General features: G+C 44.5%; 1 protein-coding gene across 1 annotated transcript in view; it reads right to left on the bottom strand.

The window, feature by feature from the left end:
* The window catches only part of LOC139576196 (cadherin-11-like), a 70010-nt gene that overhangs the window by 5094 nt on the left and 42171 nt on the right, over positions 1–22745 (bottom strand). Inside the window, exons 2-8 of the mRNA XM_071401960.1 lie at positions 18983–19498; positions 17860–18154; positions 17037–17156; positions 12819–12986; positions 4338–4525; positions 1113–1366; positions 537–673 (exon numbers count right to left, since the gene is read on the bottom strand). Coding sequence (XP_071258061.1) covers positions 537–673; positions 1113–1366; positions 4338–4525; positions 12819–12986; positions 17037–17156; positions 17860–18154; positions 18983–19222 — 1402 coding nt within the window. The 5' untranslated portion in view covers positions 19223–19498. The remainder of the gene's footprint in view (positions 1–536; positions 674–1112; positions 1367–4337; positions 4526–12818; positions 12987–17036; positions 17157–17859; positions 18155–18982; positions 19499–22745) is intronic.

Below are 22745 nucleotides of genomic sequence, written 5' to 3'. Positions count from 1 at the left end.
AAAACCAGCTCCCTCTGAAATTCACTGCAAACACAATGAGAAGACAGCACAGTATGACCCTATTTATTGTATAAGAAATGATGTAGGTTGTTGAATGCTTGGAAATGATGCTGTCAGACAAGTGTCGTGCATAATACAACAGAACTGCTTGATCTCTAAAGTTCCAGACATACATTTTTGATGCATCAAATTATCCCTGATAGGAGAGATGGAAATATTTGAGACGGATATACTTAAAAACCAGACATAATAATGTGGAGTAGAATCACACAGACAGAGAATAGTAACTTAAAGATGTTTATTCCTGATTTGGGGGATGTGGATGTTTTGCAGTAGTCTCTAGCTACTCATTTCACTTTTTGAAAGGCACTTTGTGGTAATCTTCTCTAAAAACATCTTGAGGGGTGGCGACTCTAGGACGACATAAGAGCCCGGGGGGGAACACAACATTTCCTGGATTGGGAGGCATGGCGTCTCTGGTATTCACAGCTACTCTCTAATTTGAAACCCGAGGTGGATGGTGGAGGGTGGCGTACCAATCTCAGTGGCGCTGACAGAGATGTTGTGCCAGGGTAGTGTCTCCCGGTCCAGCGGTCTGGTGGTCTTGATGATGCCATCCTCCGGGCCGACACTGAAGAACTGCTCCACGTCCGTGTAGCGGGGAATCATGTACCTGCAGTGAACAGTAGTGATAAGTAAACACGTATTTAACTCGGGCCTGGTTCCTTAGATAAAACAAAAGCCCAATTCTTCTTGTGCTGTAGGAACATGTTTTGCATTGTTTGGATTAATGTATTCGATGGAACAATGTTTATAGTTTGAACAAAGAAACGGCATATTCATTTAAATATTTGTTCCCGCAGAGCAGGAAATAATATAGGATATTTATTTTGTTTACTGATTGAGTAGGGCCCTGCAGTATTTTCTGGTGACGAGATGAGGCCTTTGAAACTGAAATCATCTACGTATCAACATAAAATTGTCATTTTAAAACAGAGAGGATGTTTTATAACACTATGAGACTGGGTGTGGTTGATAATCAGACAGCGGCGCTAAAAACAAACACAAATGAGTAACAAAGAAAGTGAGCGAGAGTGTTACAAGTAGCCTACCTGACAGGGTTGTTGGCCACGTCTGTGTCTTTAGCGTGTACACGGCCCACCACGGTCCCATCAGGGGCATTCTCCTCCACCTCGAAGCTGTAGCTAGTTGCCATGAAAGCAGGCGGCTCGTCTGCGTCCTCCACCATAACCTTAACCGTGGCTGTGTCTTTGTAGGGGCCCCAGGCGATGAAACGGGGGTCCAAGTGTGTGTTGGATGCCTCTACTCTCAGGGTGTATGCCCTCTTAGTCTCAAAGTCCACAGGCTGGAAAGAGGGAGCAGTGTGGATTTAGTAATAATACATTTAAACTATATGATCATTAAAATCATGGGCCAATAAGGAGAAGGTTGTCTCAATGTAGTTCTTTCTATAATACAATTACTGCATCGTAAAAATGAGTTATTGTAGCTGTACACTGCTATCTAGAACCTTAGAGGGTTCTTCAGTTGTCCCCATAGGAGAACCCTTTGAAGAATCCTTTTTGGTTGCAGGTAGAACAATTGTGGTTCCAGGTAGAACCCTTTTGGGTTCCATGTAGAACCCTTTCTACTGCAAAAGGGTTCTACCTGAAACCAAAAAGGGTTCTAACTGGAACCAAAAAGGGTTCTTCTTTGGGGACAGTCGAAGAACCCATTTGGATGCCTTTTTTCTAAGAGTGTCAAATCAAATATCAGTATGAAGTTGAGATGCTAGCTAGAGGGTGCTGTTGTAAAATAAGACAGTGGTTGTGGTCAACGTCAGCACGAGACAACACAAAGACATTCTTTGCTCAGTCCTTATACGTAAGATGGCCCTTATTTCAGTTCAATGGCGTATCTAAGTCATAGCCTCAATCACCACCAGTTCATTTAATTGCAAGACATTGGAAAGACACTCCCAAATCAATTATGCTCAAATATAGTTAATGGCCATTTAGTGTGAACAACCCTCATCCCTCTACACCCTGCCTCCTACTGCTTTCACACATCCACCTGTTTTCTTATTACCCTGTCTCACCCGGCAGCCATCACTCCCGCAAACTACCAAGTGAGACTTTAAAGTACCGACCGGAGTTGAGGGGGCAGCATACCAGGATGCACACACACACACACACACACACACACACACACACACACACACACACACACACACACACACACACACACACACACACACACACACACACACACACACACACACACACACACACTTTATCTCTCTGCCTGTATGGTGATTGATTTGAAGTTGTTTTCCTATCTCAGTTTTTTGTTCATCCTTCAGTATTTTTTGCATGTCTTTAATGAAGCTGCCAACGGTGGGAACAGTCATGACCCAGTTCTTTCCTTTAACAGGTCGGTGAATGTTCCTCACTGACGTTGTCTCCTGAAGCAGTGGTCTTCTCTGTCTCACTCTTTTCCTCCCCCTCTATCTCTCTCTGTCTCCCTCTCTCTCTTTCTCCCTCCTCTCTCCTTTTCTTTCAGTCTCCCTTCCTCCGTCCTCTCAATCTCTCCCCCTCTCTCTTTCTCTCTCTCTTGGTTCTTTTATTTTGGCACTTAATAATTTGCTGGCTGAAACTAATCAGCGGTAGATAATATTCACAATAATGCCAGACTTCCTCTTAGCATTCAGCCTGCGCCTGGTAGCCCGCAGTTGAAACAGAATACTTGATTAAAACTCTGGCAATTCCGACAGTAATTTCGACTTTAATTTTCAACATGCTTTGAAGAGCAAAAGGTGATGATTTCCCGAGAGGTGTATAGTGGAGGCATTATGTTATTGAGAAGAGCAGGGCTGCATCAAACTGATTGTTGTCGGCACGCTGTATTGTCGTCCCCCCCCCCCCCCTCCCCCCACACACACCACACCCAGCCTAATCAGCAGGCAGAATGCTCTCATTTGGGACCTGGGTCCTGGTATTTGTGATAGTCAAACACTGTTAAGAATTACAACCCACCCACCACCACCCTCTCTACTCAGCGTCAAGCCATTGTTTCCCCTGATTCAATTCTTCCACTTTCCCCAGCTACAGTTTCTATTATCCGGTGTTCATAAGACTTATTATGATTGGTGCACCTCTCTGTTATGGAAATGAAGGGGATCTGCACTGAGCAGCGATGTCTGATCCCACTTGGGTTCATCCGGCCATAGAGGGAGTTGTTTACATGGCCGTTTTCCACATTTCAATGGCCGCTGTCGTGGCTTACCTGGTATAATCCTCAGGCATTAATAGAACAGCACCATTTTTCAGCACATAGACTGCACACTGGTACTCACACTCCACTGAACTGACAAAATTACCCAGCTTGAGTAAACCCTTGAGAAAATATGATTACTTCTCAGACACGCATGCAAAGGCCTCCCTCTCTCAGAGTTGTGTTATTTTTGGAGAGGAGTAGAGAGGAGTGAGATTGCTGCTGATCTCTGAGTGTGAGGGAGCCTGTGCTGTGAAAGACAGTTGAGGGATTTTAAATAATAAAGCACCACCAGGTGGCAATGTTCCGTCTAGGCTGCTGCTCCTGCTGCGTAGGGACTAGGGAGGGAAGCAGGGCCTCTCTCTCTCTCCTCTGGAGGCCCGGCTAAGCCTAACCATGGCAGGCAGGCAGCTCCAGGCGCAATGGTGCCAGTGATCACCCAGAGGCAGCCCAGGCGCGGTGAAGTGCAGGGCTGACCTCCCCAGGTTGGTAAACGTCGGCATAATCCCAGCCCTGGAGCACAGCAGAGCTGCAGCGCCACGCTAGCAGCCGACCCACAGTCAGACTGCATAGATGAGATTCCTCTCCCAGAGAACCAACCATGAAAGTCAATGCTCGTAATAAGAAACTGAGGCGGTGTCATTGCAATCACAGAGTGGAACGGTGAAAAATCACTCACTCTCTCTCTCTCTCTCTCTCTCTCTCTCTCTCTCTCTCTCTCTCTCTCTCTCTCTCTCTCTCTCTCTCTCTCTCTCTCTTGCTCAGTGTGTGCTTCAGTCTCACACACAGGCACACGCTCTCTTTCTATTTTTCCCTCCCTTTCTCTCTCTACCACACAGAAATTGCATATAGCCACCTTTACGTATTCAAACACGCACAGGCACACACAGGTGTATCAAGTAATGTCAAGTATTGAGGCTATCATTTTAGTCCTCAGAATGTTAGTGAAAGGGCAGTAACAAAAAGGTGATTCAATGCAGGTGACTCTATACACTGTCTCACACATTCCTTTCATTCCTCCATCATTGTTATGGAATAGTAAATCCCCTTCAGGCCCTTCTCACCTTTCTCAGTTTGATAACACCCTCCCGGGTGTCAGTATCGGTGGTAATCTCAAACACAGTCATCCCATCGCCCTCGATGAAGCGATATGACACAAGTCCATTCTCCCCCAGATCTGGATCTTTAGCCTTCAGACGGCCTACCTCCTCACCCGAAACCTTGTCCTCTGAAACGGACATGGCGTATACACCTGTGGGGGGAGAAACAATAGAAACTGTTACAAAAAAAATAAAAAATAATTCACACTTGTAGTCGATGCCTGATGCCTGCTTTGATTTACTCCGAGGTACAGAATAGCATTCACCCAACTTTCCACTGCATTCATGTAATCTTGTTTTAAATGAGCCCCTGCCTATCCTTGTCACCGTGGGGGCAGCTGTATATAGTTAGATACATGCACCGACTATACAGTACATAGCTAGGTACTAGTAAAGAGGCTCCTAGTCTTCACCAAGTAGCTCAGATTGTCACTGGTCAATCCCCTTCTATTCCTGTATTAGGATATATGCTTGGGGAATGTATGTTAGAATAAATTGAAGTTGTGAAAGGCAATTATTGTTATTATATGCCTTATTCTTGAAACATTTTATAATTCCAGTAAAAATTTTGATGACAATATACATGTTTTATTTAACCTTTATTTAACAAGGCAATTCAGTTAAGAACAAATTATGATTTTACAATAACCCTGGGCAAACCCTCCCCTAACCCGGGCGATGCTGGACCAATTGTGCGCCGCCCTATGGTACTCCCAATCATGGCCGGTTGTGATACAGCCTGGGATTGAACCAGGGTCTGTAGTGATGCCTCTAACACTGAGATGCCTATCTATATCACTGAGATTAATGTTATATATATATATATATAATGTTCTGGTTATGATAGCATGATGTAACTTGCACTTTGTTTTTAGGGTTGATTGAGACAATGCATTCCCCCTAACCTTATTCTTTCAATAATGTTTTTTTTTAAATATTATATTGTGTATGTCTTTCCTTATCAAATGTAAGACTAAATGCCATTTGTAATATGTTTTGGTGCATATACAGTGAGCTCCAAAACTATTGGGACAGAGAAAATGTTTTGTTCATAACACTTATTATGATTGACATTTGTTTGGTAAAAACAGTAGGTTAAATACACACGTAGGTAGAGACCATTCTTGTTTTTTTCTCCTTTTCTTTTAAGAGCTTTGTCACAATGGACCAGTCAAAATACAAAGTGCTGGAGTACAGAGTCAAAACAACAAAAACATTTTCACTGTCCCAATACTTGTGGAGCTCACTGTATGTATTTAAAATACTATCCAGATAAGAAAATGTCGGGTCATAGAACATTCCATAGAATTCTAGAAAAATTACATTTACATTTACATTTAAGTCATTTAGCTTTACATTTAAGTCATTTAGCAGACGCTCTTATCCAGAGCGACTTACAAATTGGTGCATTCACCTTATGATATCCAGTGGAACAACCACTTTACAATAGTGCATCTAACTCTTTTAAGGGGGGGGGGGGGGGTTAGAAGGATTACTTTCTCCTCTCCTAGGTATTCCTTAAAGAGGTGGGGTTTCAGGTGTCTCCGGAAGGTGGTGATTGACTCCGCTGACCTGGCGTCGTGAGGGAGTTTGTTCCACCATTGGGGTGCCAGAGCAGCGAACAGTTTTGACTGGGCTGAGCGGGAACTGTACTTCCTCAGAGGTAGGGAGGCGAGCAGGCCAGAGGTGGATGAACGCAGTGCCCTTGTTTGGGTGTAGGGCCTGATCAGAGCCTGAAGGTACGGAGGTGCCGTTCCCCTCACAGCTCCGTAAAATAAAAATACTACTAGTCACGAAAACGGATGTAACTCATTCACAGTAAAATATATTACTATTCTGATTTCAGATAATCTATCTTTACAAAATATAAGAACGACTAAATATGCTCAAAGTTTTTCTCTATCTTCAATTTTTTTATTTTTTTTCATTTTTTTTTTCACCTTTATTTAACCAGGTAGGCTAGTTGAGAACAAGTTCTCATTTGCAACTGCGACCTGGCCAAGATAAAGCATAGCAGTGTGAACAGACAACACAGAGTTACACATGGAGTAAACAATAAACAAGTCAATAACATGGTAGAAAAAAAAAGAGAATCTATATACAATGTGTGCAAAAGGCATGAGGTAGGCAATAAATCGAATAATTACAATTTAGCAGATTAACACTGGAGTGATAAATCATCAGATGATCATGTGCAAGAAGAGATACTGGTGTGCAAAAGAGCAGAAAAGTAAATAAATAAAAGCAGTATGGGGGGTGAGGTAGGTAAATTGGGTGGGTAGTTTACAGATGGACTATGTACAGCTGCAGCGATCGGTTAGCTGCTCGGATAGCAGATTTTTAAAGTTGTTGAGGGAGATAAAAGTCTCCAACTTCAGAGATTTTTGCAATTCGTTCCAGTCGCAGGCAGCAGAGAACTGGAAGGAAAGGCGTCCAAATGAGGTTTTGGCTTTAGGGATGATCAGTGAGATACACCTGCTGGAGCGCGTGTTGCGGGTGGGTGTAGCCATCGTGACCAGTGAACTGAGATAAGGCGGCACTTTACCTAGCATAGCCTTGTAGATGACCTGGAGCCAGTGGGTCTGACGACGAACATGTAGCGAGGGCCAGCCGACTAGGGCATACAGGTCGCAGTGGTGGGTCGTATAAGGTGCTTTAGTAACAAAACGAATGGCACTGTGATAAACTGCATCCAGTTTGCTGAGTAGAGTATTGGAAGCTATTTTGTAGATGACATCGCCGAAGTCGAGGATCGGTAGGATAGTCAGTTTTACTAGGGTAAGTTTGGCGGCGTGAGTGAAGGAGGCTTTGTTGCGGAATAGAAAGCCGATTCTTGCTTTGATTTTGGACTGGAGATGTTTGATATGAGTCTGGAAGGAGAGTTTGCAGTCTAGCCAGACACCTAGGTACTTATAGATGTCCACATATTCTAGGTCGGAACCGTCCAGGGTGGTGATGCTAGTCGGGCGTGCGGGTGCAGGCAGCGAACGGTTGAAAAGCATGCATTTGTTTTTACTAGCGTTTAAGAGCAGTTGGAGGCCACGGAAGGAGTGTTGTATGGCATTGAAGCTCGTTTGGAGGTTAGATAGCACAGTGTCCAAGGAAGGGCCGGAAGTATATAGAATGGTGTCGTCTGCGTAGAGGTGGATCAGGGAATCGCCCGCAGCAAGAGCAACATCATTGATGTATACAGAGAAAAGAGTCGGCCCGAGAATTGAACCCTGTGGTACCCCCATAGAGACTGCCAGAGGACCGGACAACATGCCCTCCGATTTGACACACTGAACTCTGTCTGCAAAGTAGTTGGTGAACCAGGCAAGGCAGTCATTAGAAAAACCGAGGCTACTGAGTCTGCCGATAAGAATATGGTGATTGACAGAGTCGAAAGCCTTGGCCAGGTCGATGAAGACGGCTGCACAGTAATGTCTTTTATCGATGGCGGTTATGATATCGTTTAGTACCTTGAGCGTGGCTGAGGTGCACCCATGACCGGCTCGGAAACCGGATTGCACAGCGGAGAAGGTACGGTGGGATTCGAGATGGTCAGTGATCTGTTTGTTGACTTGGCTTTCGAAGACCTTAGATAGGCAGGGCAGGATGGATATAGGTCTGTAACAGTTTGGGTCCAGGGTGTCTCCCCCTTTGAAGAGGGGGATGACCGCGGCAGCTTTCCAATCCTTGGGGATCTCAGATGATACGAAGGAGAGGTTGAACAGGCTGGTGATAGGGGGTGCGACAATGGCGGCGGACAGTTTCAGAAATAGGGGGTCCAGATTGTCAAGCCCAGCTGATTTGTATGGGTCCAGGTTTTCCAGCTCTTTCAGAACATCTGCTATCTGGATTTGGGTAAAGGAGAAGCTGGGGAGGCTTGGGCGAGTAGCAGCGGAGGGGGCGGGGCTGTTGGCCAAGGTTGGAGTCGCCAGGAGGAAGGCATGGCCAGCCATTGAGAAATGCTTGTTGAAGTCTTCGATTATCACGGATTTATCGGTGGTGACCGTGTTACCTAGCCTCAGTGCAGTGGGCAGCTGGGAGGAGGTGCTCTTGTTCTCCATGGACTTTACAGTATCCCAGAACTTTTTGGAGTTAGAGCTACAGGATGCAAATCTCTGCTTGAAAAAGCTGGCCTTTGCTTTCCTGACTGACTGCGTGTATTGGTTCCTGACTTCCCTGAACAGTTGCATATCGCGGGGGCTCTTCGATGCTATTGCAGTTCGCCACAGGATGTTTTTGTGCTGGTCGAGGGCAGTCAGGTCTGGAGTGAACCAAGGGCTATATCTGTTCTTGGTTCTGCATTTTTTGAACGGAGCATGCTTGTCTAATATGGTGAGGAAGTAACATTTAAAGAATGACCAGGCATCCTCAACTGACGGGATGAGGTCAATATCCTTCCAGGGTACCCGGGCCAGGTCGATTAGAAAGGCCTGCTCGCAGAAGTGTTTTAGGGAGCGTTTGACAGTGATGAGGGGTGGTCGTTTGACCGCGGACCCGTGGCGGATACAGGCAATGAGGCAGTGATCGCTGAGATCTTGATTGAAGACAGCAGAGGTGTATTTGGAGGGCAGGTTGGTCAGGATAATGTCTATTAGGGTGCCCATGTTTACGGATTTAGGGTTGTACCTGGTGGGTTCCTTGATGATTTGTGTGAGATTGAGGGCATCAAGCTTGGATTGTAGGACTGCCGGGGTGTTAAGCATATCCCAGTTTAGGTCACCTAACAGAACAAACTCTGAAGCTAGATGGGGAGCGATCAATTCACAGATGGTGTCCAGGGCACAGCTGGGAGCTGAGGGGGGTCGGTAGCAGGCGGCAACAGTGAGAGACTTATTTCTGGAGAGATTAATTTTTAAAATTAGAAGTTCGAACTGTTTGGGCATAGACCTGGAAAGTATGACAGAACTTTGCAGGCTATCTCTGCAGTAGATTGCAACTCCTCCCCCTTTGGCAGTTCTATCTTGACGGAAAGTGTTATAGTTGGGTATGGAAATCTCAGAATTTTTGGTGGCCTTCCTAAGCCAGGATTCGGACACGGCAAGGACATCAGGGTTGGCAGAGTGTGCTAACGCGGTGAGTAAGGCAAACTTAGGGAGGAGGCTTCTGATGTTGACATGCATGAGGCCAAGGCTTTTTCGATCACAGAAGTCAACAAATGAGGGTGACTGGGGACATGCAGGGCCTGGGTTTACCTCCACATCACCCGAGGAACAGAGGAGTAGTAGGATGAGGGTGCGGCTAAAGGCTATCAAAACTGGTCGCCTAGAGCGTTGGGGACAAAGAATAAAAGGAGCAGATTTATGGGCGTGGTAGAATAGATTCTGGGCATAATGTGCAGACAGGGGTATGGTGGGGCGTGGGTACAGCGGAGGCAAGCCCAGGCACTGGGTGATGATAAGAGAGGTTGTATCTCTGGACATGCTGGTCTCAATGGGTGAGGTCACCGCATGTGTGGGGGGTGGGACCAAGGAGGTATCAGAGGTACGGAGAGTGGAACTACAGGGTCCATTGCAAACCAAAACAATGATAATGATAACTAGCCTGAACAACAGTATGCAAGGCATATTGATATTTGAGAGAGACATACAATAAGGCATAAAGTGATTGCAGGTCTTGATTGGGAGAGCTAGCTAAAACAACAGGTAAGATAACAGCAGCAATAACAGGGTGCTAGTCTAACACAGCAACAACAGGTAAAAATGGCGACGACTAGGCAGAGAGGGTCGGATTAACTACACACAGATCCTGAGTTAAAGCACAGAGCAGACAGATAAAACGTAAATAAACAGAATGGAGTACCGTGAATTAATGGACAGTCAAGCATGCATCAGCTATGTAGCCAAGTGATCATAGTGTCCAGGGGGCAGCCGTAGATGGAGCAGGGAGGCCTCCACTAAGCTAGCACGCGGCGTTTAAAGTTAGTAGCCCGGGGGGTGGTCTGCTCAGACGGAGGGGGTCTGCTCAGACGTGGTCGTGTCGACAGAGAATCCAAGCCAGATGGCGATGGCGAAAGAGAGGTTGTGAGTTGTAGAATTGTGTTTGCTAACTGGTGCTAGCTTCGTGGCAGTGGCGCTAGCAGCGCTAGCTGCAAGCTAGCTGTGAGGATCAGAAGTAGTGGCTCAGGGATTACGGCAGGAATCCGGCGTTGTTGTCGAGAGACAGTCCGATGCTGGTAAATTGGTGAGTAATATCCAGGCTAATAACAGGGCGGGTGTCTGTGCAGAAGGTAAAAGCTACTAGCAGCGGCAAAAAAATGGCTAAATTAGCTTGTAGCTGGTATTGTAGCCCAAGAATTCGCTGGTAGACCTCTTCAGCTAGCCGGCAGATGGGCCTAGCTCGAGGCTAGCTCAAGGCTAACTGGTGCTTGCTTCGGGACAGAGGTGTTAGCCAGTAGTAGCCACTCGGTTGCAGCTAGCTAGCTGTGATGATACGGTGTAATTGTCCAGAGCTTGCGTCAGGAATCCGGTGATGTGGTAGAGAAAAAGCAGTCCTATATGCTCTGGGTTGATATCGCGCTTGCAGACTGGCAGGTATTGGCCCGGTATTGAAGCTGGCTGTGTCCGAGTTGAGGGTGAAGACCGCAGCAGTGGCTAACTGACTACTAGCTAGTAGCTAGTTATCTGGCTAGCTTCTGATTGGGGTTACGGTTCTAAAGTATAAAAAAATAGCAGGTCCGTACCACATTGGGTGAGGCGGAATGTAGGAATGTATATTCAGTTCCTAGATGGAAAGTGAAATTAAAATATATACGAAATGTACACGAAAAATACGAAGACTATTTACACGGGACAGGACATGACAAAGACACGTCCGACTGCTACGCCATCTTGGATTCCCCAAACAATGACAGTTGTTTGGGGAAAAAAGCATATAAGATACACATTGTCACAGGTGTTTTTTCTTGACTGATTACCATTTCATTGATGTGGTCCTATCACATGTCATATCATTTGAAAGGGCTGTTTCTCAGCTTTCAAAATGTGTATCATGTTTTCATATATGGTTTGACACCAGAAAAGTATGCTCATTAATGCACGCTGAGGTCATGGTCTCAGTAAATTCAGGAATTCCTAAACTTTCCAAACGATGATGCAGCAATACCAATATGGCGATTTACAGTTGGAGTTAGCTGGTGTTTCCATTCACTTTTAATGCTGTAAAACACATTTGTGGTATTTTACTGTGCAGAGAGAGAGAGAGAGAGAGAGAGAGAGAGAGAGAGAGAGAGAGAGAGATATAAATAGAGCACAAGAGATAACTGTGGAGGTCAGCTGGCCAGCACCTGAAGGCCACAGCCAATGAGCAGTCAGTGTTTTCTGTTTGTATTTGCATGCGTGAGTGTGTGTCTACAGGGGTGCATACACCTACCTGGGGCCGAGCCAGAGCAGTAGGGCCATATGCCCTCTCCGCCCTATCTGCTCCACCTATTGAAGTGTTCAGAGCCAAACGCTTCAGCTGCATTTAAAAATAACTCTGGCATGGGAAGGAGCCTTTTAAAAATGGCCTGATGATATGAAGGGCTGCTACTTCAATCAGACTACATAGAAAACTATGGGATATTTTCATGAGAACGTTACTGAATCCTCCCAGTCTAAAATGGCTCTGATCTGGAAATAAATATTAACATAATATCATAGGCTGAACAATATGACAATACTGATGTGTATGTCATCTCAAAAAGTATGTCATTACTTATTGAACAACGTTCCAGTTTTCATCATCTGGGAAATAGTTGACATTATTACACGTGGTTGAGTCAGCCCAATGACTTAGTTTTAGAATTTTCTCACCCCACCCAGGACTAGTTTACCCCAAATACGTAGCTCATTTTCCATCCAAGAGCCACTGTTAGCAGGGCTACATCCGAGCCGCAGTGCTGATAGTAGGGGAAAGAGTGGGCGCTCTGGGACAAATCTTCAGGCTCTACTCTCAAGAAGTAGGGGGAAATTGATGTAGGCCATTTCTACTATATGAGACATAAATCTGTGTTTAGCTCGTGGTTTAGAGTTCCCCTCCATTCCCCCTCTCTGTCGAACAGAAATACTGACACAAACACTGTTAATATTTCACAACTCTTTATCGCGCTTAAGATACTTGCTGTCATCACATCTCCTATGAGCGCAATGAAACCGTTTAATAATTAAGTTTTAATATTTCCCCTTAACATCTATACCCTGTATAAACCGTGTGTTGCATGGCCTCTGAGGCCAGCAGCGATCCATATTTTCAAGTGTCAGTGCTAATATGTCAGCTGAGGCTTGAGGAGCTGGGAGAGCGCTAGACTGGCTAAAAGCAGACCTGTCCCTCTTGGATGATGCTGCACGTACCTCAGCAGAGAGGGACAGTGACGACGGGAAGAGAGACCATCTCAGGGTCTCAGCCAGCTTAAGAAAACAGAAAAGGAAAAAAAACACAGAAAAAGTGAAAGAAAGAGAGACAGGACTCTTCACTTACTCTGAGGGAACTTCGGTGGGTTGTCGTTGACGTCCGTCAGGGTGATTTTCACTTCTGTTGTCCCTGACAGTCCCCCCATGTGTCCCCCCATGTCCTTGGCTTGTATGACGACGTCATATTCCTGCCGCGCTTCCCTGTCCATGTTGGGCAGAGCTGTCCGGATTATCCCTGGGGACAGGAGAGGAGGAAAATGGCTTTAATTCAAGAGGGACCTGCCTGTGACCTTTCAGCAGCCTACTACTCTGCAAGGTCTACTGGGAGGAGCAGGGCATGATGGGTCATCACTGAAACGTGAGATCACATTGTGACAAGTGCCATCGCCATCTCATTCATCAGGCTCCTTTTCTAATATTGGGGTAACTAGTGTGATATGTAAAAGGGAAAAAGAAGTGACTTGTTTCATTGGAAACTGCAGAACAATGCTCAGAACAACAGTGAGGAACTGTTTTTTTAATCCAGTTGTTTATTTATTAATTTTTTCTGTGAGGAAACTGGTGCTTCTCACATCACAGGAGAATATGATGGGGATGGTTGTTCTCTGGTGATATTTAGATGAGCCTGTGCATGAAACGCAGATAAGCCAAAAACAAATTAGAAATGTGAGCATTGGACAGGATCCAGTGAAATATCCAGATTTGGTTTATTAGCAGGATCTTCTCTCTCCGATCTCTCCCTCACTCTGAGATCTCCCTGTTTGGCTGGGGGTACTTTGGCTCCCAGGAAATGTAGAGTTCAACCAGGATATTGCTTGCCTAATCTGGCCGTGAGTTAATTCTGTTTGGCAAAGGACAGGTACACTCAGACTTTGCCTTGGAGAAATCCCAAAGCACGACAGGGCTAATCCTCAACGCTCCTTACTTGGCACGGTTACAAAATCTGAGAATTGACAGATTATCATAAAATACATTTAAATACATGACAGTTTTGATATGAGACATACAGTCGTGGCCAAAAGTTTTGAAAATTACACAAATATAAATTTTCACAAAGTCTGCTGCCTCAGTTTGTATGATGGCAATTTGCATATACTCCAGAATGTTATGAAGAGTGATCAGATGAACTGAAATTAATTGCAAAGTCCCTCTTTGCCATGCAAATGAACTGAATCCCCCCAAAAAATTCCACTGCATTTCAGCCCTGCCACAAAAAGACCAGCTAACATCATGTCAGTGATTCTCTCGTTAACACAGGTGTGAGTGTTGACGAGGACAAGGCTGGAGATCACTCTGTCATGCTGATTGAGTTTGAATAACAGACTGGAAGCTTCAAAAGGAATCATTGCTTGGAATCATTGTTCTTCCTCTGTCAACCATGGTTACCTGCACGGAAACATGTGCCGTCATCATTGCTTTGCACAAAAAGAGCTTCACAGGCAAGGATATTGCTGCCAGTAAGATTGCACCTAAATCAACCATTTATTGGATCATCAAGAACTTCAAGGAGAGTGGTTCAATTGTTGTGAAGAAGGCTTCAAAGCGCCCAAGAAAGTCCAGCAAGCGCCAGGACCGTCTTCTAAAGTAGATTCAGCTGCGGGATCGGGGCACCACCAGTACAGAGCTTGCTCAGGAATGGCAGCAGGCAGGTGTGAGTGCATCTGCACGCACAGTGAGGCGAAGACTTTTGGAGGATGGCCTGGTGTCAAGAAGGGTAGCAAAGAAGCCACTTCTCTCCAGAAAAAACATTAGGGGCAGACTGATATTCTGCAAAAGGTACAAGGATTGGACTGCTGAGGACTGGGGTAAAGTCATTTTCTCCGATTGTTTGGGGCATCCGGAAAAAAGCTTGTCCGGAGAAGACAAGGTGAGCGCTACCATCAGTCCTGTGTCATGCCAACAGTAAAGCATCCTGAGACCATTCATGTGTGAGGTTGCTTCTCAGCCAAGGGAGTGGGCTCACTCACAATTTTGCCTAAGAACACAGCTATGAATAAAGAATGGTACCAACACATCCTCCGAGAGCAACTTCTCTCAACCATCCAGGAACAGTTTGGTGACGAACAATGCCTTTTCCAGCATGATGGAGCACCTTGCCATAAGGCAAAAGAGATAACTAAGTGGCTCGGGGAACAAAACATGGATATTTTGGGTCCATGGCCAGGAAACACCCCAGACCTTAATCCCATTGAGAACTTGTGGTCAATCCTCAAGAGGCGGGTGGACAAACAAAAACCCACAAATTCTGACAAACTCCAAGCATTGATTATGCAATAATGGGCTGCCATCAGTCAGGATGTGGCCCAGAAGTTAATTGACAGCATGCCAGGGCGGATTGCAGAGGTCTTGAAAAAGAAGGGTCAACACTGCAAATATTAACTCTTTGCATCAACTTCATGTATTTGTCATTAAAAGCGTTTGACACGTATGAAATGCTGGTAAAATTACTTCAGTACTCCATAGTTACATCTGACAAAAATATCTAAAGACACTGAAGCAGCAAACTTAACTTAATATTTGTGTCATTCTCAAAACTTTTCTATCTATCTATCTATATATATATATATACACAGATTATATATATACAGATATAGACACCTTAGCAGATATAGACACCTTAGCCAAATACATTTGACCTCAGTTTTTGACAATTCCTGACATTTAATCCAAGTAAAAATTCCCTGTCTTAGGTCAGTTGGGATCACCACTTCATTTTAAGAATGTGAAATGTCAGAGTAATAGTAGAGAGAATTATTTATTTCAGCTTTTATTTCTTTCATCACATTCCCAGTGGGTCAGAAGTCTACATACACTCAATTAGTATTTGGTAGCAATGCCTTTAAATTGTTTAACTTGGGTCAAACGTTTCGGGTAGCCTTCCACAAGCTTCCCACAATAAGTTGGGTGAATTTTGGCCCATTCCTCCTGACAGAGCTGGTGTAACTGAGTCAAATTTTTAGGTCTCCTTGCTCGCACACGCTTTTTCAGTTCTGCCCACAAATGTTCTGTAAGACTGAGGTCAGGGCTTTGTGATGGCCACTCCAATACCTTGACTTTGTTGTCCTTAAGCCATTTTGCCACAAGTTTGGAAGTATGCTTGGGGTAATTGTCCATTTGGAAGAGCCATTTGCGACCAAGCTTTAACTTCCTGACTGATGTCTTGAGATGTTGCTTCAATATATCCACAAAATTTTCCATCCTCATGATGCCATCTATGTTGTGAAGTGCACCAGTCCATCCTGCAGCAAAGCACCCCCACAACATGATGCTGCCACCCCGTGCTTCAAGGTTGGGATGCTGTTCTTCGGCTTGCAAGCCTCCCCCTTTTTCCTCCAAACATAACGATGGTCATTATGGCCAAACTGTTCTATTTTTGTTTCATCAGACCAGAGGACATTTCTTCAAAAAGTACGATCTTTGTCCCCATGTGCAGTTGCAAACCGTAGTCTGGCTTTTTTATGGCGGTTTTGGAGCAGTGGCTTCTTCCTTGCTGAGTGGCCTTTCAGGTTATCTCAATATAGGACTCGTTTTACTGTGGATATAGATACTTTTGTACTTATTCCCTCCAGCATTTTCACAAGGTCCTTTGCTGTTGTTCTGGGATTGATTTGCACTTTTCGCACCAAAGTACGTTCATCTCTAGGAGACAGAACGCGTCTCCTTCCTGAGTGGTATGACGGCTGCGTGGTCCCATGGTGTTTATACTTGCATACTATTGTTTGTACAGATTAACATGGTACCTAAGCGTTTGGAAATTGCTCCCAAGGATGAACCAGACTTGTGGAGGTCTACAATTTTTTTCTGAGGTCTTGGCTGATTTCCTTTTGATTTTCCCATGATGTCAAGCAAAGAGGCACTGAGTTTGAAGGTAGGCCTTGAAATACATCCACAGGTACACCTCCAATTGACTCAAATTATGTCAATTAGCCTAACAGAAGCTTCTAAAGCCACGACCTCATTTTCTGGAATTTTCCAAGCTGTTTAAAGGCACAGTCAACTTAGTGTATGTAATCTTCTGACCCACTGGAATTGTGATACAGTGAATTATAAGTGAAATAATCTGTCTGTAAACAATTGTTGGAAAAATTACTTGTGTCATGCACAAAGTAGATGTCCTAACCGACTTGCCAAAACTATCATTTGTTAACAAGAAATTTGTGGAGTGGAGGAAAATCGAGTTTTAATGACTCCAACCTAAGCGTATGTAAACTTCCGACTTCAACTGTATATAATGTTATGCTATCTGGATGAATATGAAACAAGGCGGGACAGAGAGGTTGGGTACCTGTTTGTGGTTCCACTGAGAAGTAGGGCTGGCCCTGGAGAATGCTGTACACTAGTCTGGCACTATTCCCGTAGGTGGGATCATCAGCATCTGTGGCCGTAACCTGCATCACTGAGGTACCTGGAGGACACAAGAACAGCAGGTGTTATTATTTCCAACACCATTTATTCACCCAACATAATAGTAGACCTGCAATTTGTAAATCATTATGGCATTTAGCTTAAGCCAATCCTATGTTTCCCTAATGAAATTCCTGCTATATAGTAGCTCCTGATGCTGGAAGTTTTTGCCATTCTAGAAATCACTTTTTCGTAACCGGAATGGTGTTGCAGTCAGCATCCCTCCTATGGTTATAATGTCCTTAAGTGTTCATGGTTTTGGGATTCACACAAAGCCGTTTCACCAGTATTTGGAATGAATTTGCCATCACAATGGTTTCTGAACATATTTGAAGCTGGGCTGGTTTAGACTGCAGATTCTGATCCCCAGAAGCACCATTTGGGTTGTCAGTGGGTGGAATCACAGGGTAACAGATTGTTACTCTGTGACAGGCCAGCATAAAGGATGTTGTATTACAAGGTGTGATCCCCCCCCCCCCCCCCCCCCCCCCACACACACACACACAAAACACTCACAAGGAAGAGGGAAATTGCAAAGCCACAACAACAACAGGAACACTTCCAACTTTGCCTCCCCTGGTCAGATTTCAGTAATTTTGAATAATGCATGGGAAACAAGCTGTTCACTGGCAAACAGTCTGAGGAAGGGAGAATTAGACAGAGGGTAGGGAATCCTTCACGGTCCATTCCCCAGCCAGACTCACCGACGTTGGACATTTCAGGCACCCTGGCGTAGTATGGTCCATGTAGGAACTCAGGTGGGTTGTCATTGATGTCCTGGACCTTGACTATGAACTCAGACGGAGGCTCCAGAGGCTTGTTGGTAGCCCTGTCCACAGCCTGGGCTGTTAGGGTGTACTGGGCCTGCTCTTCCCTGTCCAGTGTCTTGGTGGCATGGATGTTGCCTGTCTTGTCATCAATGACGAAAATGGTGCCTGCACCCTCCCCTGAGAGAATGTACTTGCAATTGCCATCTCCAGCGTCAACGTCTGAGTGGAGCTGAAAACAAATGGACAGCAGAACATTTTAGCAAAATTACTTGGGGAAAATATGTTAAAAACCATTTAAAAATACTACATTCCAACATGTAGTGTGATCACTAGGAGGAACATGGATAATGAGAAGCACATTCAGCCCAGGCAATCATGTAAATGTGATTATGCAAAACTGCCTTGAAACCAATATGTTTCAACACAGAGAATCAATCTATATTTACTCTGATGATAAACATTAGGTGCAACACAGCAACATTGCAATTAGTGGTCTGTCACCTTATCAGGTCGTTAGTCACTTAGTTGATTGGTTCATTTCTGCAATTCAAAACACGTAGAACTATATTCCCACAAACGCATATACGAATGATATTTTAATTTTGCATTATCTACCAACTTTCATTGTATTCTATGAAATATTCTTCATAGAAGCCTGTTCTGCATGCATGCTGTTTTTGTTGTTGATTGATGTCATGATTGATATTCCAATCCAATAATAACAAGGTACCATCTCTGTCACTGCTGGAATTAGAGGCAAATTTAGGTCCCCATTTGTAATCATCATTTCTGTGGACCCATAAATCGCCTGTTTCCCAGATGTCAGTGTCTTTGGGGGATGCTTTGATATTAAAAATGAAATCCAATTCATAACCTTTAATCAAGTGGGCCACTGATTGCTTTTGTGTAACAAATTGAGGATATTGCAAGGTCTCCGGTGGTAATGAAAACCCCTTGTGACTTTGATTCAGCAGTCAACAGATAGAGAGTGGGAAAGAATGGGAGAGAAAAGAGAGGTGGGAAGGTGATGATTAAGAATTTAAAACAGTGACCTTACCCTGCCCACTAACACTGGGTCTGGCCCTGTGTACTCCTCAATGACAAAGAACTGGTTCCAGACCCAGCCTCTCTTGGAACGGTGTAGGACCTGTCCCTCTTTGCCCGTCCTCTCCCGGTGCCTGTGTAGGGAGAGGCGGTGGCGGTGGCTGTGCTCCAGGGGTGCCGAGGCGGCCACAGCGCTGCACAGCACGGCGCCCAGGCACATCAGGAACACCTGCAGTCCTAGTCCCTCCCACATGCCTGCTGCCTGCTGACCAACGCTACTCCGACCTTCCTCTGGGCCTTCCTGCACGTGTGCCTGTGTCCCCTGAGAGGCACAACCCAGAGATAATCCTGGGAAAACCTTCCTCTGAGGTCCTTCCTGGACGGTGGCTTCACTCCGCTCACTCACTAGCCTGGGGACTTGGACCCTAAACCTCACCGGATCCTTTGGTTTTGCTTTATGCAGTTACTCATCACAACCCCCTTCTTCTTCTTCTCTCTCTTCCTCCTTCTTCTCCTCCCAACGTAGGCCCTGAAATGAAATGAAAATACACAGAGTCAGTCACAGGGGACAAAACAGTTCTGTACAAGAGTAGTTATCGTCAGCCCACACTCCAACCAAAGTTTTAATTGACTCCTCTCTAAATCTCGACATATTAATTCATTTTGTGCCTCTGTATCTTGCTCTAATTAAGTGACAGAGGTTGTAAACTCATTTGCTCTTATTTAATTAGACATCAAGCCACTGGTGTTCTCAAATTAAACGTTGCCTATGTTTTGTCCCTTGTAGTATTACATTAGGTGAGTAGAGCAAAAGTGAAATTGTTTCCTTGAAAATTCTTATTTGGATAAAATGCATCACTTAATGTTCATTCCCTGACCATGCACTGATGGTCAACAAAGCGACAATGGAGCTAAAAAGAGAATAGTCTAATAGTTGATTTCCTCAGTCATAACTGCAACCAAAAGCAGGCTTTATCACATGCCAATAGGTTATGTTACACATCCGACAATTAACCAGATGAGATGTTGTTGTCAGTCCCATGATTGGCTTTCATCACTTCCTACTTGGCTGCTCATGGATGGACAGAGGAACAAATGGCCCTGCGGGGGATTTTCCCATTCAGTGAGCCACTAAGAACCTTCAGCCTCAGCACTTCAGCAATGATGCTAGCTGGGAGCCCAACCACAACAATAATGCTTTAACACACTGCTTAAAGCTGCCTCTCACTGGAACCAGTTAAACACACAGTCCAGCAGGGAAGAGAGGGAGGGAGAGAAGAGAAAAAAATTGAACAAATCTCCAGCTTGTGTGACAGAGCTCATAAATAAAGTCCAAATAAAGCGCATCCACCAGTGAAGTAGGGAAATGGGCACCCTAACTCAGTTGGACCTCTCCACTGTCAGCCCCCATAATGAACGCCTGATAACGCTTCATGCTTTCCAGTGTCTCAGCTGTAAATTGGCAGCTACTCTGGAAAAATAATACATTTTATGCTTTCTTTCATTATTGACTGGCCACCAAAATGTCAGCAAACTGTGTGTGTAGGAGTGGTTTTATTGCCTCCGAAGCCTCATCATCTCAAGGGGTGTGTTTCCCATTTAAATGCTTCGGGAATTACAGGCATTCATTCCTTTCCAGTAAATCCAGATGGCTCCTATAGGCCTACTCTGCAGAGGTACATAAAAAAAAATGGACAGCTAATGCAGCTCTATGCTATCATGTCGAAATTCCTATGCAGAAGCAGTTATTTTCAATCTGTGTCAAATCAAAGGAAATGAGTTGAGATTCAAACAGCCGACTCAGAAGTCTGAGACACAAGTCTCCTAGTTGTTTGATGATGAAATTACGTGACTAGAATCTAATCAACGCTGGATATTCCATTACATTCCACAGGATTTAAGCTTGACTCACACACCTTTCGTAGGTCTAACTTGGGTGAAATGAAACCCACTCCATATGTTTAATGTATTTTTGAAGTATTTCTCTTGGTATGTCCTCTAAAGAGGTACTTGAAAGAGTGAGCTTCCACCCACAAAATGTTGCAACAATATCCATGTGGTACATACGGGCGGCAGGTAGCCTACCATTGGGCCAGTGGCCGAAAGGCTACTGGTTCAAATCCCAGAGCCGACTAGGTGAATCATCTGCTGATGTGCCTTTGAGCAAGGCACTTAACCATAATTGCTCTTGTAAGTCGCTCTGGATAAGAGTGTCTGCTAAATGACTGAAATGTAAAAAAAAATGGTGGTCCTATAACTTTGCCTACATTTAATTTAAAATGCATCCCCACTCCAAGACGAATCAAGAGGGTTCTAATACATGATTCACCTCCAGATCGATCTCTATTTGCTTCCGTCTTGGCTAAGACAGATGTGCTGAATAAGTAGTCTGGTTCAAAGTCACTAATTGATGGTAAGTGATTCACAAGTGATGCAAAATCTCTCATCTGTTACAGTAATACAGTGACTGTGAGTCATGTATTAAGTATTCCAGTGGCTGGCTAGACAGCTAAATGTTTCAATGCAGCACCAATGCAGCACCACTATGGAATGGTGAGGGAGGCATCGGAGAATTTGTGAATATGGAAAAATACACAGAGTATACCAAACATCAGGAACACCTTCCTAATATTGAGTTGCCCCTCCCCCAGTCAGAACAGCCTCAATTCATCAGGGCATGGACTCTACAAGGTGTCGAAAGCATTCCACAGGAATGCTGGCCCATGTTGACTTCGACGCTTCCCACAGTTGTGTCAAGTTAGCTGGATGTCCTCTGGATGATGGACCATTCTTGTTACAAATTAGTAACTGTTGAGCGTGAAAAACCCAGCAGCCTTCCAGTTCTTGACACAAACCGGTGCACCTGGCACTTAACTTTTGTCTTGCCCATTCACCCTCTGAATGGTACACATACACAATCCATGTCTCACTTGTCTCAAGGCTTAAAAATCCTTCTTTAACCTGTCTCCTCCCCTTCATCTACACTGATTGAAGTGGATTTAACAGGTGACGTCAATAAGGGATCAAATCTTTCAACTGGATTCACCTGGTCAGTCTATGTCATGGAAAGAGAAGGCGTTCTTAATGTTTTTATACTCACGTGTATATCAACACGCTATAGCATCTTGTAAATATTGTAAAAGGGCGGATAGGCCATAGCTGCAGACTGTAATATATGCAGGTTTATTGTCATGCGTCTTGCCCTGGAGGCAGGACCTAGCCACTGCCGCAAGATTGACCAGCTGCAAAGTGAAAATTGGCTATATTGTAAAAATGTATGAAAACAAAAATGTGCTTTTTGGTCTTAATTTAAGGTTAAGGTTAGGGTTAAGGTTAGGTTTAAAATCAGATTTTATGACTTTGTGGCTGTGCCAGCTAGTGACCACTCTGCAGAGCTGCCTCCAGAACAAGATTCATGAAGGAAAACGCTAAAGTAGTGTATCATGTTCCTCTTGAATAAATAACTTAATGAGGGGTAAGAAAATGCCACAGCTGCTTGTAAGTGCAAAATTATTACTGAGACTTAGAGACAATAATTACAGGATGAAGGGAAAAAAAATAGCTTGTGCTCCAGAAGAAACTAAATTGCCAGCTACAAATATCCTTGTTTCTTAATTGTAGTGTGTGACTCCGGCTCTATTTCTACTGTTCAAGCCCAGCCATGGACAGTGGTGGAGAGGGGATGTCTGAGGAGAAATGGAGTGACCTGACAGTGAGGGACAATTAAAACAATCCCTCTAGTCTTTCTCCAAGTCTCCGCTATTCTAAAAGTAGCC

The sequence above is a fragment of the Salvelinus alpinus genome, chromosome 5 (assembly GCF_045679555.1).
Source record: "Salvelinus alpinus chromosome 5, SLU_Salpinus.1, whole genome shotgun sequence".
NCBI classification, from domain to species: domain Eukaryota; kingdom Metazoa; phylum Chordata; class Actinopteri; order Salmoniformes; family Salmonidae; genus Salvelinus; species Salvelinus alpinus.
Note: the sequence above shows the minus strand (reverse complement) of the source record. Positions and strands in the feature narration are given on the sequence as shown.